This window comes from Streptopelia decaocto (genome assembly GCF_964273445.1).
Source record: "Streptopelia decaocto genome assembly, chromosome: 5".
NCBI lineage: Eukaryota > Metazoa > Chordata > Aves > Columbiformes > Columbidae > Streptopelia > Streptopelia decaocto.
This window is the reverse complement of record NC_138659.1, coordinates 21,441,048-21,455,696: the sequence shown is the minus strand read 5'-3', so window position 1 is coordinate 21,455,696 and position 14,649 is coordinate 21,441,048. Positions and strand designations below refer to the sequence as shown.

General features: G+C 35.7%; 1 protein-coding gene across 5 annotated transcripts in view; it reads right to left on the bottom strand.

The window, feature by feature from the left end:
- Positions 1-14,649, bottom strand: part of COL11A1 (collagen type XI alpha 1 chain) — a 148,088-nt gene that overhangs the window by 50,428 nt on the left and 83,011 nt on the right. For all 5 annotated transcript variants that reach the window (XM_082053671.1, XM_082053672.1, XM_082053673.1 and 2 more), the window contains 7 exons: positions 11,884-11,937; positions 9,699-9,743; positions 9,516-9,569; positions 9,376-9,420; positions 5,706-5,759; positions 4,754-4,807; positions 535-588 (listed from right to left, as the gene is read on the bottom strand). In XM_082053671.1, the coding sequence (XP_081909797.1) occupies positions 535-588; positions 4,754-4,807; positions 5,706-5,759; positions 9,376-9,420; positions 9,516-9,569; positions 9,699-9,743; positions 11,884-11,937 (360 nt within the window). The remainder of the gene's footprint in view (positions 1-534; positions 589-4,753; positions 4,808-5,705; positions 5,760-9,375; positions 9,421-9,515; positions 9,570-9,698; positions 9,744-11,883; positions 11,938-14,649) is intronic.

Sequence of the window (14,649 nt, the reverse complement as noted above, 5' to 3'; positions counted from 1 at the left end):
CTGAATATTATGAATGGGAAGGTAGGAGAGTTGAAAGATACATCTTTGGATTCACTAGCAGAAAAATTTCACTGAGAGAATTACCTAAAAAAGTTCATGCAATCCAAATGCTTCATTTTATTGCAAATATTGAAGATCAGATCAAACAAAACTTTGTTAGCAAATCTCTCCATAATCTAAAAGTGACTGAAATTTGGCCTCTGACAAGAAAGTCCCATGTTGTATGCTTCTTTCAAAACTGTTTCATTGTAGAGAACTCTGCCTTTCTGACTTCTGTAAACCACCAACTTCATGATCACATGCAGAAAACACACAAAAAAGGAAGTGGAAAGGTAACCCAAACATTTGCATATTTTGTGGAATCACTGATGATTACTAAGTACACCTTTCTAAAATTGTTATGCAAAATTTGTTACAAAAGTTAACATAACCATCAATATGGTCCTTCCAATACAACAAAAGCAGTTGCCTTAGCCATAATATATCCATTAAACATTGGTCTTATGAAGTTAATTATGAAATTAAATTATGTACCTGAGGCCCAACGACACCACCAGGACCAGGAGGACCAGTTTTTCCTTGAAAACCCTGTGAAATAATTATAGAATACTATGTTACCCAGGAGAAGACATAGAAGAGCAAAATTCATATCTGTGCTGAAGAGTAGAAAGAGAAATTCCATGTCAGACATTCCTTCTCTTCAGGAAATAAAGACAAGAAATTATTTTTTCCTGTGTATACTTAGAAGTGAAATACTGATTAATCAGTCTTATCTCAATCAGTTCAAGTCTCTTTCAGGTGGTGCAGCAGTAAAAAATCCAGTCAATTTTACAGATATCTCTAGATGAACTTGATTAGGTGAGTCTGAATGCATAACTGATGCAGCTAAAAGACAGCTGAAACTACATTTTTACATATATACATTATGAATCATAAAGCCAGGCATACAAATGCTTTTTAAAGAAATACACAGATGGTGGATTAAGTTGGAGGGGTATTAAAGGGGAGGTTAGACAGAAAGAAAATGAAAAGAAAGATCCAGGGAAGATGAATTTTATATAAAGATGGTAAAAAAGCAGCATGAGTGCCACAAAAAGAATGAAGGAAATGAGAAATTGATATGATGACAAAAACTGGGAAGCAGAGAATATTAAGCAAACGTTTTGGGGGCAGTTTTTCAGAACACTGGCAAATTTTACAGAATTTTCATAATCAGTGGCTCCACACTTCCATCCAAAATTAGTCAATAAGCTGGATGACATCTCACTTTATAGTAGCATTGTTTAGTGTATATTTCATACGTGATAAGTTATTTATTTCAAACATTGGAAGTTTGTTGCTGCATAAAGTTAGGAGAGTGCATTCACTGCTGTATCACATCTGGGGTTTCACACAGTATCTACTGTCCAAGAGCCTGTATCTGCCTCCTACTCTGCCCACCTGTGTGAAAACAAGGGTGTCATCTGGCCCGTATTTACTATGAATGTTGGGCCCTGCTCAGCATTCCTCTGAGCACAGTCTCACTGGCAGTTGCCCCATTCCATCAGATCTGGACTAAGCTTTTTTTACCTTCCTCAATCTGATTCTCTTCTTGCTACCAGCCAGATGTTATCATGATTCAGTGTGGCCCATAACTGTTTAGGTACTCTGTCTCAGACCTCTGAAATGATCCAGATTAAAAACAAATACAAAAGTTCCCCTTTGCTCTAATTGCTGAAAATCAGAACTGCTATAGATGGAATAATTCTTGTATCCCTTCCTTTACATAGTCAAAGCTTCTTCTGAAGCCTATAGTAAGGAAAGACAAAGGCTTGTTGAATATTACCCATTTCCTGAAAGTACCTTGGGAAGACCTGCTATTCTCAGATATGTGTTGATACTTTGCAATATATTCAACTATTTTTGATGCTAATGATGGTTTTACTACTCTGCTTTCTCTCTTATGTCACCAGCTTATCTATTCCTACAGATTCAGACTTGTAAAAGTCATAAGCAAAGGAGATTTCAGCAGCAAATAATCAAGGTGACCTGAACATCCCATGGGTTCATCTAAAATGTTCAACATTCAAAAATTTACACTAAAGTCTCGTGTGTGTTTTTAAGTACCTAATTAGCCTCAATTTTTTCTGTTATTTTCCGTGAGACAGAAAAAAATAGCAAAGGACAAACAAAAAAATAAATAAAACTGAGTTTATTGTAGTAAGAAGAAGGTCCTTGATTAATTCTAATAGATGAAACAGCTAGTATAGTTCTATTTTATCCTTTCACAGCCATGAAACACTGAATTCTTGCGTAACTCCACGTAATCTAACAATCTCTGAAGCTGATGCCTCCTGCCAATCTGAGATTGATATCAGTGAAATTGATACTTCTAAGGAGGAACTAGCTTAATATTTGTTTTCAGTATCTAATTTATTCCTACATTGATATTCAAAATTATTTATCATTCCTATGTCTAGAATTTCAGTAAACAATGGCAGTTCTTCAAAGTGCATATGCCTTACTGGGGAAAAAAGCTGTAGCCTTTTCTCCACTAATACCTACCTCAGTTGCTGTCAACATATGCTTATTATTCCATAAGCAAGCTGCAGAGTGCAATCTGGGAATCTGGCTCTCTAATTTGTTAAGCTTGAGTATGTCTCTTAGCCTAATTCCCTAATTACTGTAATGCCCACATGCACCACGGAACTTTAATGAGATATACGCCTAAATAAGAGACAGAATTCTTAAGACCCTGATTTACCAGCAAGCACAATGAAGGTTTTTTGATTTATACATATTTTAAAAATCTGAAATGGAAATGTTCACCAAAAAAAAAAAAAAAGTCAACAAGTCTGCTTTTTGTTTTTTTAAAAAAATTGTTTTTCTACAAAAACATAAAAGTGAGAAAACATGGGGAGGGGAAATATTTTTAAAATTGTTCTGGCCCAACTATACCTATACACGGGGCAGAAAACAATGCTAATGAAAAGCTGCATTTGCTCCTAGGTTACTACAGTTTTATATGCGTCTAACCCTGCTAAAGCTGAAGGATATACAAAATTACAGAACCATAGTCTTGATTGAACCCAGAGGGACCTGCTCCAAACATCACACAGTAGCAGAGTCCATAGTTTCATTGTATTTTGCATCTTTCATTTCTAGTCATGAGTGAAATCAAGAAATCATAGAATGTTTGAGGTTGGAAGGGACCTCTGGAGGTCATTTGGTCCAACTGCCCCGTGGAAGCAGGGCCACAGAGACCTGGATGCCCCAGAATATGTCCAGATGGCTTTTGAATATCTCCAAGGATGGAGACACTGCAACCTCTCTGGATAATCCATTCCAGTGCTTCGTCACCTTCAGTGAAAAACTGATTCCTGATGTTCAGATGGAGCCTCCTGTGTTTCAGTTTATGCCCATTGCTTCTTGTCCTGTCACTGGGCACAAGTGAAAAGAGCCTGGCTCCATCTTCTTTATACTCTATCTTCAGGTATTTATATACTTTGGTGAGATTTGAGCTGTCTTCTCTTCTCTAGGCTAAACAGTCCCAGCTCTGTAAGTGTTTACTCACACTAGAGATGCTCTGGCCCCTTAATCATCTTAGTGGCTCTTTTGCTGGTCTCTCTCCAGTAGCTCTCTCTCTTGTACTGATGAACCCAGAACTGGACACAAAACTGTCAGCCTCACCAGGGCTGGACAGAAGGGAAAGATCACCATACTCTAGCCCAGGGCACTCTTAGTATTCTTCACTGTAATGGTACATAACTGGCTTATGTTCAAATAAATAAAGGGGAAATAGTAACTGTGCTTTTCTTATCAGACTAAGGAACAATTTTGAGCTTCCTGCATTCTAAAGAATGATTCAAATTCATTCTTATGGTATACAGGACTAGTCTTCGAATCATGGCAAAGAAAAAGAACAAAGTATTTGTAACATTTCTCTCACACACAAAGAAGCCACTATCATTGAAAAGCATTACAATGCTACAGTACTAGCAGAAGAAAATACAGAAAATAGAGTTTTTCAGAATGATGTGTTATTCCAACCTCTGTGCTCCCCCTTCCAGCAATGGAAGTGACTCAGCAGTCACTAATAGATTTCCAGTGAAGCTGGAACCCAAACCACATTCTACATGCTGAGAAAATTTACCTCTAAATTCATTTATGGCTTTCTCTAGCTCTGAAAAATCTGAGTAAGAATTTTACTTTATTTCAGTGGGATATGAGTAAGGCTTCTGCACTACAGAAGTAGAGAGTTTTTAAAAATAATTCCATTAAAATTGTTAATTTTTTTTTTTTTTTCATTTTGCTACCAGAATTTACTCATTGTGATTCTTAGGGGGATTACATACGCTATTTGTTTGAATAATTCCTGATCCTACTTTCCAAAGGTGTTGGCTTTTTCCTTTAATAGAACTTTTTATTATGTTATTATTTATGTTACATAGCATTCAGTAAGAAAAGAACCAAACAGTAATTGCCTGACAAATCTTAAATTCTTAAAACTGAGATCTGAGTGTTAATTTATTTTACTTCTATTGACTGTTTAAGCTCATTGTGGTGTTAGTAATGGAACATAGCAAAGAATAACCTCATTCTTACAGCATGGAAACTCATGCCTAACCTACCAGCCATAAGAAAACTAGTTATATTACCTCTTAGTATCAGCCTTTCCCTCTTTTCTCTGTTATCTCTGTTTCTTTAGTTTTGATTATAAAATCATGACCTTTGGAAGTTTACACCACTAACACAGTAAAATGCATTTACTTACAGTCTCACCCCGCTGTCCAGGGTGCCCAGGCAAGCCGTCTTTTCCAGGTGGCCCCTGAAATTATACCATACATCAATCAAAACATTTCTTACCATCCTTAATTCTGAAAAGAAATGGTGCAATTAGCTGTAAGAATCTCTGATCTGTTTGATTTTTTCTAGACTTGTCTTCAGTACAGCTTAAGTGTTTCTGTATCAGATAACTATGATTTTAATAATATGTTTTCATTGTGTCCTCCCTGATCTGTGTTAGCAATTGCTTGGAGACGAACTGTTAGGTTGTCAAATGCATGCATGTTCAAAATGGATTTCTGTAAATTCAGAAATGGAAAGTCCCAACACTTCCCTTCTATTTTTCTTTGCTTAATGACTCAGTTAACACAAAATGAAGCATTTGTATTTGATGTATTGTATATGTATTTGGTGTATTTGATGAAATTTCAGTTTTTGACATTGGAAATAAAAATAACAAATGCATGAGTGAAAAAAGTGGTGGTTTGATGCATTTGTACTTGCTCCACATGAGAAGACAGACACTGGAAGAGCAGTACAACTAGTTCAGGCTGCAGCTCAAATGTGCTATTACTTCTATACATTTCTGCTACTAATTAATGTCTCCTTCCTCTTAATTTTTTCCTTAACGAATTAATTGTTAAAAGAATACATACACCAGTAAAGTAATATTTTGCCTAAACTCAGTCTATCACTTGGACATTGGCATCAACATACTACAAAATTTGTAGTTTAGTATATTATGCTGAATGTCATATGAGCTGCAGCAATGACCATTTTGAATATGTGAGCTCTTCTCTCAGCCTTAAAGCTCAATAAGCATGTTTGTAATTTATACATAAACCCTCCTATAAGTAAATCTTCAACTAATCATTTCAGAAACATTGTATGAAAAATAACATTCAATTTTTTTGCACACACTTAAGTATAAAGATACTTACTGGAGGTCCCTTTGGTCCTGGGAATCCAACAGGTCCCTGAGGCCCTTGTGGTCCCTAGTATAAAGGCAACCAAACAAGTAAAGTTTTACTCTAGCTGCCATGACATTGGATTGAAAAGTTTGCTTCAATTACAAAAGATATGAACTTCAATTATAAAATACACTAACTCCGTAGATAATGTCTGGTTACAAGTATAAAGCCTCATTCCACTGCCACGAGTACTGGTAGCAACAATGCACATGCACAGACAATGGAGAGGATTTCCCAAAATCAATACTGCCTGTGCAGGAATACAGTAAGCAAAAGGAAAAACTACTTATATAAAATATGTCTGCATCTGACCCCTGAAACTGTGCATACACAACTGTAAGAAACATTGTTTACTATGTTGCATAAAACATGGAATTAATTAATAGTCTAGAGGTCTTTTTAACTTTCAGTCCAACATTCATATTTGGCAGTTCTTACACTATGACAATATTGCAAGCCAGTACAACAGTACAAGCTTCCAAATAGAATAAGTTTTCCAGAGTTGCCAGGGACTAAATACAACATTCTTGACATCATTTGAGTTAGTGTGTTGTGTATGTATGTGTACAACTGTACACATGTACATGTGTACTTAAATGTATGTCCACACACATCTCAACTCATACATATTTACAAATAGCACTAGCTTACATGACTGTTCCCAAAGTTGTCACCAAAAAAAAATGGAGGCTGACTTTTAAAATTTATTGCTGATATGCTGAAAGGGACTATGCCAGCTTACTAAAATAATTTTTCCTGATTAGTTTTTAGTGTGCCAAGTCAAAAAGTAGCAAACTGAAAAACTTTATTTATTCTACCTGGTCCCACAGCAGAGCCATGCATTCTAGTCTTACAGTGCAAGACTTTATTCTGTTCTACTTGGTACATGATGTGTAGTTTTGCTAAGAAATCATCTGTCAAAATATATTAGGAATGTTGGTTTGAAGCAAGAGACTTGAAGCAGGAAGCCACAACTCCCCAATTACGCTATGCTTTTGCTCCTCTGATAAAGCGCCAACTGCTTCTGAGTTCCATAAGCCTCATTCATTAGACCCAAGGTCACTTCCAGAGCATGGCTGCCTCCTGTGGAAGGCAAAGCAATGGAAGAGGATCCCTTGGGCCCAGCCTGGAGAACTTGCCCTTAAGTGAATATTATTCCAGGACACACCTTGATTATACTGTGATACTAAATCTGAGTCAACTAAGAGGTGCTAGGCAAAGGAAGAAATCCTTGTGATCTTACTGCACTATCTGTCAGTTTGTATTTTCTCTTCCAAAACAGGTGTAAGGTTGTTTCTGAAACCTCCGTAACACACAAATATGTTCCATAAGGGAGTTTGTGGCTTTTTTTCTCATTCTGCTGTCTCTGTGAACAAATGACCTTTCCTCATTGCTTCTGGTTATAAAATAAAGCATGAAGTTTCCAAAAAATCTGAGCAGTTTTATAGAGGAAAGCTAGTATATATATTATATACATTATAAATATATGTTGTATATAAAATATGTGAAAGAAATTGGCTCTTCTCAGGAAATTACATTTGCTTTTTTGTAATTAAATTTCATTTTAACAGTAGCTACAGAAGACAGATTATTTAACATTCACATGTCTGGTACCTGAAATAAACTCAGCAGAGTAGAAATGACAGTTTTATTTTTTGGCTGACATTCACTCCTATTGGGAAGCAAATAGATACCTCACACTTATATGACACCAGTGATATGAGATGTGGTGCTCTGCGATTCTTCATCTCTTTGCTCTAATCAGTTTCTCTCCAGGGATGCCTTCATCCTGGATTAATCTGCTCACCGTTTTTAGTCCCCCTACAGCTTCTCTTCCTCATAACCTCTTTGAACTGTCAGCAAACTCCTTCATGAGGGTCTGCCATTCACATTCTGATAGTCTGCCTCTGATGTTCCTCCTCAGCGTAAAATAACGTAGAGTTCCTTTCTTGGACTATGCCTAGTTCTCTACATCCAACATCCTAGTTAAGTCATTCTTCTCTTGAATCCCAGCTTCCTGCCCCTGTGTTTCTTACACGCTGCATCATTCCTGTTTCACCCAAATTTTCCACTTATTCCTGCTGTCCATGTTTCAATTGGTACCTTGTCTTTTACCTGATGTAGAGGTACTTTCAACTTCTTACTGCAGCCTCCCTTGGAGTGTTGCCTTTCATATGTACTGGCTACAGTCTAGTCCTCCAGTCCTCAACTTTCCTTCTTTTCTATCCTACTTCCCCTCCTTACTGCAAGAACCACCATCCTGCTCCCCAAAGCAGTCTCTTGGACAGCTAAGTAATATTCAGCTTCAGGAATGAAAGAGCTAAAATGAGTATGAAAGGTTTTTAGTAAACTAAAACTTTTGTCTTCAGTGTACTTGGTATTAATTTTTTTTTTTTTTTTGGCATATGCTTGGATGGCTTTCTGTTAAAAGGTAAGGTATGATTTTCTTAGGCAAAAACATGTGACATTAGCTATGCAAGCCTATGCATTCCTGTACATGTATACAGCAGATACATGTGTAATACTCTACTTAAAACTACTAAGGATAAACCAAACAAAATTAACCTTAATTGCTTTCTGCAGACACACAAACTGAAAATTTGAGATTTCTATGTTATCTTGCTCTTGTTATCATTAGTTTTATGGATGTCCTTATCTACAGCAATCAACTCAATCAAACCCTGTGGTCTGATCCTACAGCCTTTTTCCTTTTTTAGTTTGCTTAGTCATTCTAACAGAAACAGTTGCTGTTGTTTTTCCAGTATTGTTACACAAAGTGTACATGTATTCAGCAAAGAAATACTGTGACAAGGTGATGTTATGGAGCAGGGGAAAATGCACAAGGAGTTCCCTCCTGAAGAGTTAGACTCCTGGAGATCACTGGGACTTGGGTTTGGGTACTGGGAAAGGATTTATACATCTTCTACATGAAAAAGGTCAGCAGTTTAATGAAAAATTACTGTGAAAGAAAAGTTTCTTAAGCTTTGCAAAAATACTTGGGCAGAGAGCACATCCACTTAAACTGAGTTATTTTTCAAGTTCTGCTATTACAAATCTGACTTATTAATATTGTTTTTCTATATTTTCTATATACAGCTGTGTATTGATTGGTAAGCCAATAGCAAGCAGAAAAAAATATTTTAGCAAGCACAATGGGATTTCTTAAGCATGCAGAGAGTAGGTTGAAGGGAATTCTTGGCTGAACAGAACAAAAAAAACAAATTAGCTGATTCAACAAAGAAGCTTCTGGAGGTGGCTTGAGTGATCTATAAATCAAATAGACAAGCAGTAAGCTGCAGTAGATGGGGCATTCTTAAGAGTATAAGCTGGTAAATACAACTGTAATATGCATGGATATATACAAAGTGCATGATATAATACAAAGTGTATTTGCATTCTCTGTCTCCTATATGTACAAAACTGAGCTACAGATGGAAGAAGCTTCAAGTAGACTTCAGCTACTCCATTCATAACTTTACGAAAAGCATCACTGGAATTCAGGTTTTGTTAGTTCTGGTTGCTCTGGTCGAAGAATTGCCAAGATATGGGAGGGAGAGCTAAAAATAAAACAACCCTCTCATCCTGAAATCATACTCCTACATAATGGGAAAAACAATATGTATAAATAGCTTTCACATACCCTTTCACCTGGTGGGCCAGGAGGACCATCATTGCCTGCAGTACCCTAGAATGGTAAGACAATATGTTCAAAGATTAGACCTTTATTTTATTTAAAAGAAGCAGCCTGCAACCAATCTGTACAATGTGCTTGAGAATTACCTTTGGACCTGGTTTGCCAGTGGGACCTCTGGGACCTCTTGAGCCTCTTGGACCCTGTCAATTTAACACACATGCACTTGATGATAATTATTGGATACCATAATCTAATAAAAGAGTTCTTCACAGTATAGTGGGGGCAATTAATATAGGAAAGCCTCTAAATTGCAAAGCAAAAGTACATACTGTTGGTCCTCGCTGTCCTCTGGGACCCGGTTTGCCATGTAATCCCTGTAGAGAAAAGTTCACCGAAATCATCTTAGCAGACATTGTATTTGTGCGATAAAGTTTTTTTACTAAAGTGGAGGCAGAGTGCAACTCCCTTAGGTTTAGATGTTATTTTATCTTTAAGTATCTACTTTGCATTTCAATTTACAGAATCATGTTCCTTGATAAAATGTATTATCTTTCTGAATTCACTGGGACTTGTAGCTCAATGTGCTAAATTTGCCTCAGAGTCAGATTCTGCCATAGGCATTAGAACATTTAAAAATATGTTAAAATAGCACAGAAGATGGCACACAACAAGCAGAGTCCCTCTGCAGTAGTCTAAAGGGCTTGGCATCATTTCCAATATGATAATAGCCTTGAGGACAAAGTTCCCAGGTTCCCATGGATGGCTCCACAGGTTAATAGAGAAAAGAAAGGGCAAGCCTCTTCTCTCTTTTTTTTTTTTTTTTTTTTTTTTGTAACAGAAATAGGGATTGTAATACCTAACCAGGATTCTGCACACTTGCACAGAGATACAGAACTTGCCAGAATACTAGCCCTTAATTTTTTCAATATATCTCCTAATCATACTCAACAGATTTCTTTCCTTAGTCTCTGCATTACTATTGCTGTGAAATCTAATGTAAAGAAGTTTAAAATTCAAGAGTATATTTCAGGTAGAAAAAGAAACCTGATGACTGGTACTTTCTACTATCTGAGGTAAACACAACAGCAACATAAAACCAGCAGAGATGTTTTAGCATAAATCTTGTGTTTATTGGAAACCAATTAAATGCACACATCCTGTTTTCTTGAAGGTTTTATTGAGTGTGTTTTTATATTGATTTTATTTCACTTATCAAAATAAAAATTTGTGTTTTTCTTAAAATGCTATGCAGCTTGTGAATTTTCGGGGACAATGACTGTGGTAGCATAAAATACAATTATATGCCTTTAGGAAAGATTAATAGTAATATATGATTGACATTACAAAACTGGCAGTTATTGTCTCATTGATGATCAGCATAATGCTTGAGCATACATGGAGTTTGATGGTATTGATGACGTGGTTAGTAAGCCAACCGAATTGAAAGCTTTATAAAGGACTGATAATGGATCAAAACAATCAGATTTTCATCATTTTAAGTCTGCTCTTGTATGTTATCACTTTGGTTTTTTATCTGATATCTTTATTAGAAGTCATGTCTCTTTTTTTCCCAACAAGGATGAACTGAATATTGTTTCATTGCTTGTGTCTGTCTGTAACAACATATCTTTACCTTAGCTAAAATAATAGAACAACAATTTTAACCATACATAAGCAACACAAATGCAATTAGATTTCATATATTTAATCTTAAAATAATTCATTTCTGGTTGTTTTCATGCTGGAAATGGAAATGGATTCTTAAGAATGATATACATTACTTCAGTTGGACTTTAAGTTGCTATCATCTATGAAATCTGACTCATGCTCTTAATTCCATCATCTTTCTAACAAATTCTGCTATGTTCAATTGAGCTTTAGAGACAATGGCAGAGTGACCTTATTTCTAACCTACATTTCATTTTTACAGTTTGAAGAATATGCATAACAGATTCTCCCTCACCTGCTTCAAGTAAACAAAGCAGAGAAAGCTGTCATTTTACATCTACCTTTTAATGTTTGTAATGAATGGCACATGTTCTTCATCTTGTCTGGTATATTTTGCATTTTCAAAGCTCAGCCTATAAAAAAACTTGTGGCAAATCAGAATACTTATGAAATACAAACTGAATTTCCTCAAAGGTAAATTGCATGGTAGCAGGATAATTCATAGGATACAGGAACACAGTCCTTGTCAACTCACTCAGCTGTACCGTAAAAAAAGATGCTTTAGCAAAGGTGACTTCTTTCCACTTTTTTCAAATATATGATTATGGTAGTATGCGTAGTGAGACAGTGTCCGAGTTCCTGTATATTTAGATTAATACCTTAAAGAATGAGAGCTAGTGTCTCAGTTTTTCCTGTTTTACATTATTGTAGACGTTCATCTTAAGTGTAAAAAGCCTGGTTTTATCGTTCTTTAGATATTAGCTTGTATCCTTAGGTTTCAGACTCTTCCCATACCACTGAGTTCCAAAAGTTAATTAAGTGTCATGCAAGCATGAATTCTCATACCCTTGCACCTTTCTCTCCATTGGCACCTGGAAATCCTGGGAAACCAGTTGAGCCCTGTGTGAGAAAATCAATTCAAATATCAGAAGATATCAATAGCAAAACAGTAGTATAGCCAACATTTAATTTATATGTAAAGCACACATCCTAAGTCATGTACATTGTACGAGTCAAACTTGCAAGTGTGACAGCTCTGATGAATAGCTGTAAATTAACTTACCATAATGCCTTGAGTCCAGAATGCATTAAAAAAAATCAATGTATAAAATGGACATTAATTTTCATCTTATTAGACAATGAAGTATTCATTAATTCTGCACCATTTTTAAGAGTAGGAAAGAAATGATGAGTAACAGCCTCCTAGAAATAACTGTCATAACTAAGAGGAACAAACAAGGTCTTGTTGCCTCACAGTTTAATAATTCTTTTACAAAATAACCTCATTCAAAATAATTGTAAGGTGTTGCTACATCTAAGCAGTGGTGCAGTCCTCTGTTCACTTTACTGCACTGTAAATTACCTCAGGTGCTTTATTCACTGTAAGGTGACCACTGGCCAGTTTCATTTAACTGATACATGCAATTTGTACATGTCCTTATTGGCTCATCTCAGAAGCAGAATTTATGAGGAAACTATCTGACTTGAAACTGCTTCCAGGCATTATTCCTGCTTCTCCTTTTTTCTCCCTTTTCCTTCTGCTAACTGCCCAGTCAAATCTGAACAATGCTATTTTCTTCCTTTTTTCTGGTATACAGCTCCAGAGGGACAGCAGACTTGTTACCTGCCAAGGTGTTAGCTTGTCATAAGGAACCTGGGGTCACAGAGGTGATAGACTTGATAAAATATACTTTTAAGTGACTGGAGATGAAAATCAAAGCAGTGTTTGGTTTCGTCAACCACTAAAACTGCTGGCCAGATTCCCTGCTGTGGTATGCATCTATATGTGTGCAGTTTGCTATTCATATTTTAGTGGTAAATAAAATGCATATAACATAAAGTATAATTTCTTCTTGCTCTGCTTTGAAATGTCAACAAGTACTTTTTTTCCTTTTTTTATCTTTTTGTAACTTATGTTTTCCCTTTAATGAATCTTGTTTCACAGTCATTACAGTCATCTATTAATGACTTAGGGACAGAACAACTTCACTGACACTGATTTTAATGATACCCTGACTGATATTCACTGGTGGAAGAAAAGTAGATTTTATTTTCTTTTCCTTCTCCTTTTCTTTCGTTCTTTCTTTTTAATTCTTCACCAGTTACAACTCAAAATGGGAATAAAACTCTGAAAATTCTACTCTGCAAAGCCCAAGCATGTTCTTTATAACTGAAAGGACCAAGGGAAAAAAAACCAAAACAAAACAAAAAACAACAAGCTAATGATTGGAAATTAATAGGCATGACTTCATTGTAAATATCTTATATCTACAGTACTTTATGCAATTGTATTAATCAAGAGGGACTGGACAGAAATAAAAAAAACATAGTGAAAATTATCAGATAATGGCAGTACTCTAACAACAATTTTCAGAAGAAAAATGATGAAAAGCAAGGAAGTAACAACAACAACAAAAAGGCATGAACCCTCCTGACCATACTGGGACAAGATTTCTTATTTGCTTTAGACAGCTAATATGTTTTTCTGCTGCTTCTTTTTTTTCTCTCCTGTATGTTAATTTGACCTGGACCGTGAATGAGTTTCAAAACAAGTCTCTAGTGAGTTGATGTATTGTAGCTATCATTACTCTTTCTTGGAAATTTAAGCAGGAAATTAGAAGAGCAAACAGTGATGGCAGCTTGAGATCCATTTTCAATTTTAATGTGATAAAAAGTTAAGGTAAAGAAATTCTTGATCAAGTCTTTCCTGAAAAAAAGAATCAATTGACTTTTATTTGAAGTACTACATCATATTTGTTCTTAGAACTGAATAATGTAGAACCTCTTTCATTTTAGACTTTCCAAAAGACAGCTCTAAAAGAACACAAGGAGTGACTGAAATCTCAGCTATTTGAGTTAAGAAACAGAAGAAAAAAAAACATGTCTCTCAAGGAGAAAAGTTTTCATGAATCCTTTCCATAGATGGTTTTGATATTTTTCACTAACACAGAGTGTTCAATGAATATGCATTCTTCAGATAGTTCATACACTTGACTGAAAAGGGCCAAAGTATAGGCTAGTCAGAAAAACACTCTGCTTAGCCAGCCAGGAAGTTGTATTTCTTCTAAAAAATCATAACTGCAAATTCGAAAATAAAAATAGATCCCAAAGTAGAGCAAAGTTGAGGATTTTACTGCAGGTTGATTATTCAGTTGTGTAGAAGGGGTAAGGGACTCTTTTATTTGTGATATTTCCCCAGATGAGTTATCTTTGAGGGTGCCTGGAAATGCGATGTCTCCCTGCTGGCATTCTCTACACTGGGAAATCTCTGTAAAAATATGGGTTTATTCCATTTTTTTTCTTTCTTGCTAATCTCAGAAAAGAGAGCTTGTAATTAGTTTAGCATGCCCATTTCCTAAAGCTGTGTCAGGATGACCTTTTTAAAAATACGTTTCATAAAAATGTTTTTAAAATATAAACCTTCACTTACACCAGAAGCCACTTACATGGTTTTCTATTGCAATCAAAACATAAAAGATAGCTGAAGGATAGATGTGGTCACACAAATCAACTAAGGATTGGGTCTTGTCATGTTTGTCTTAACAGGAGCAAAAGGACAACATGATGAAAATTGTAAATTATATGTTTCAAATATATACGGCTTATTCTATG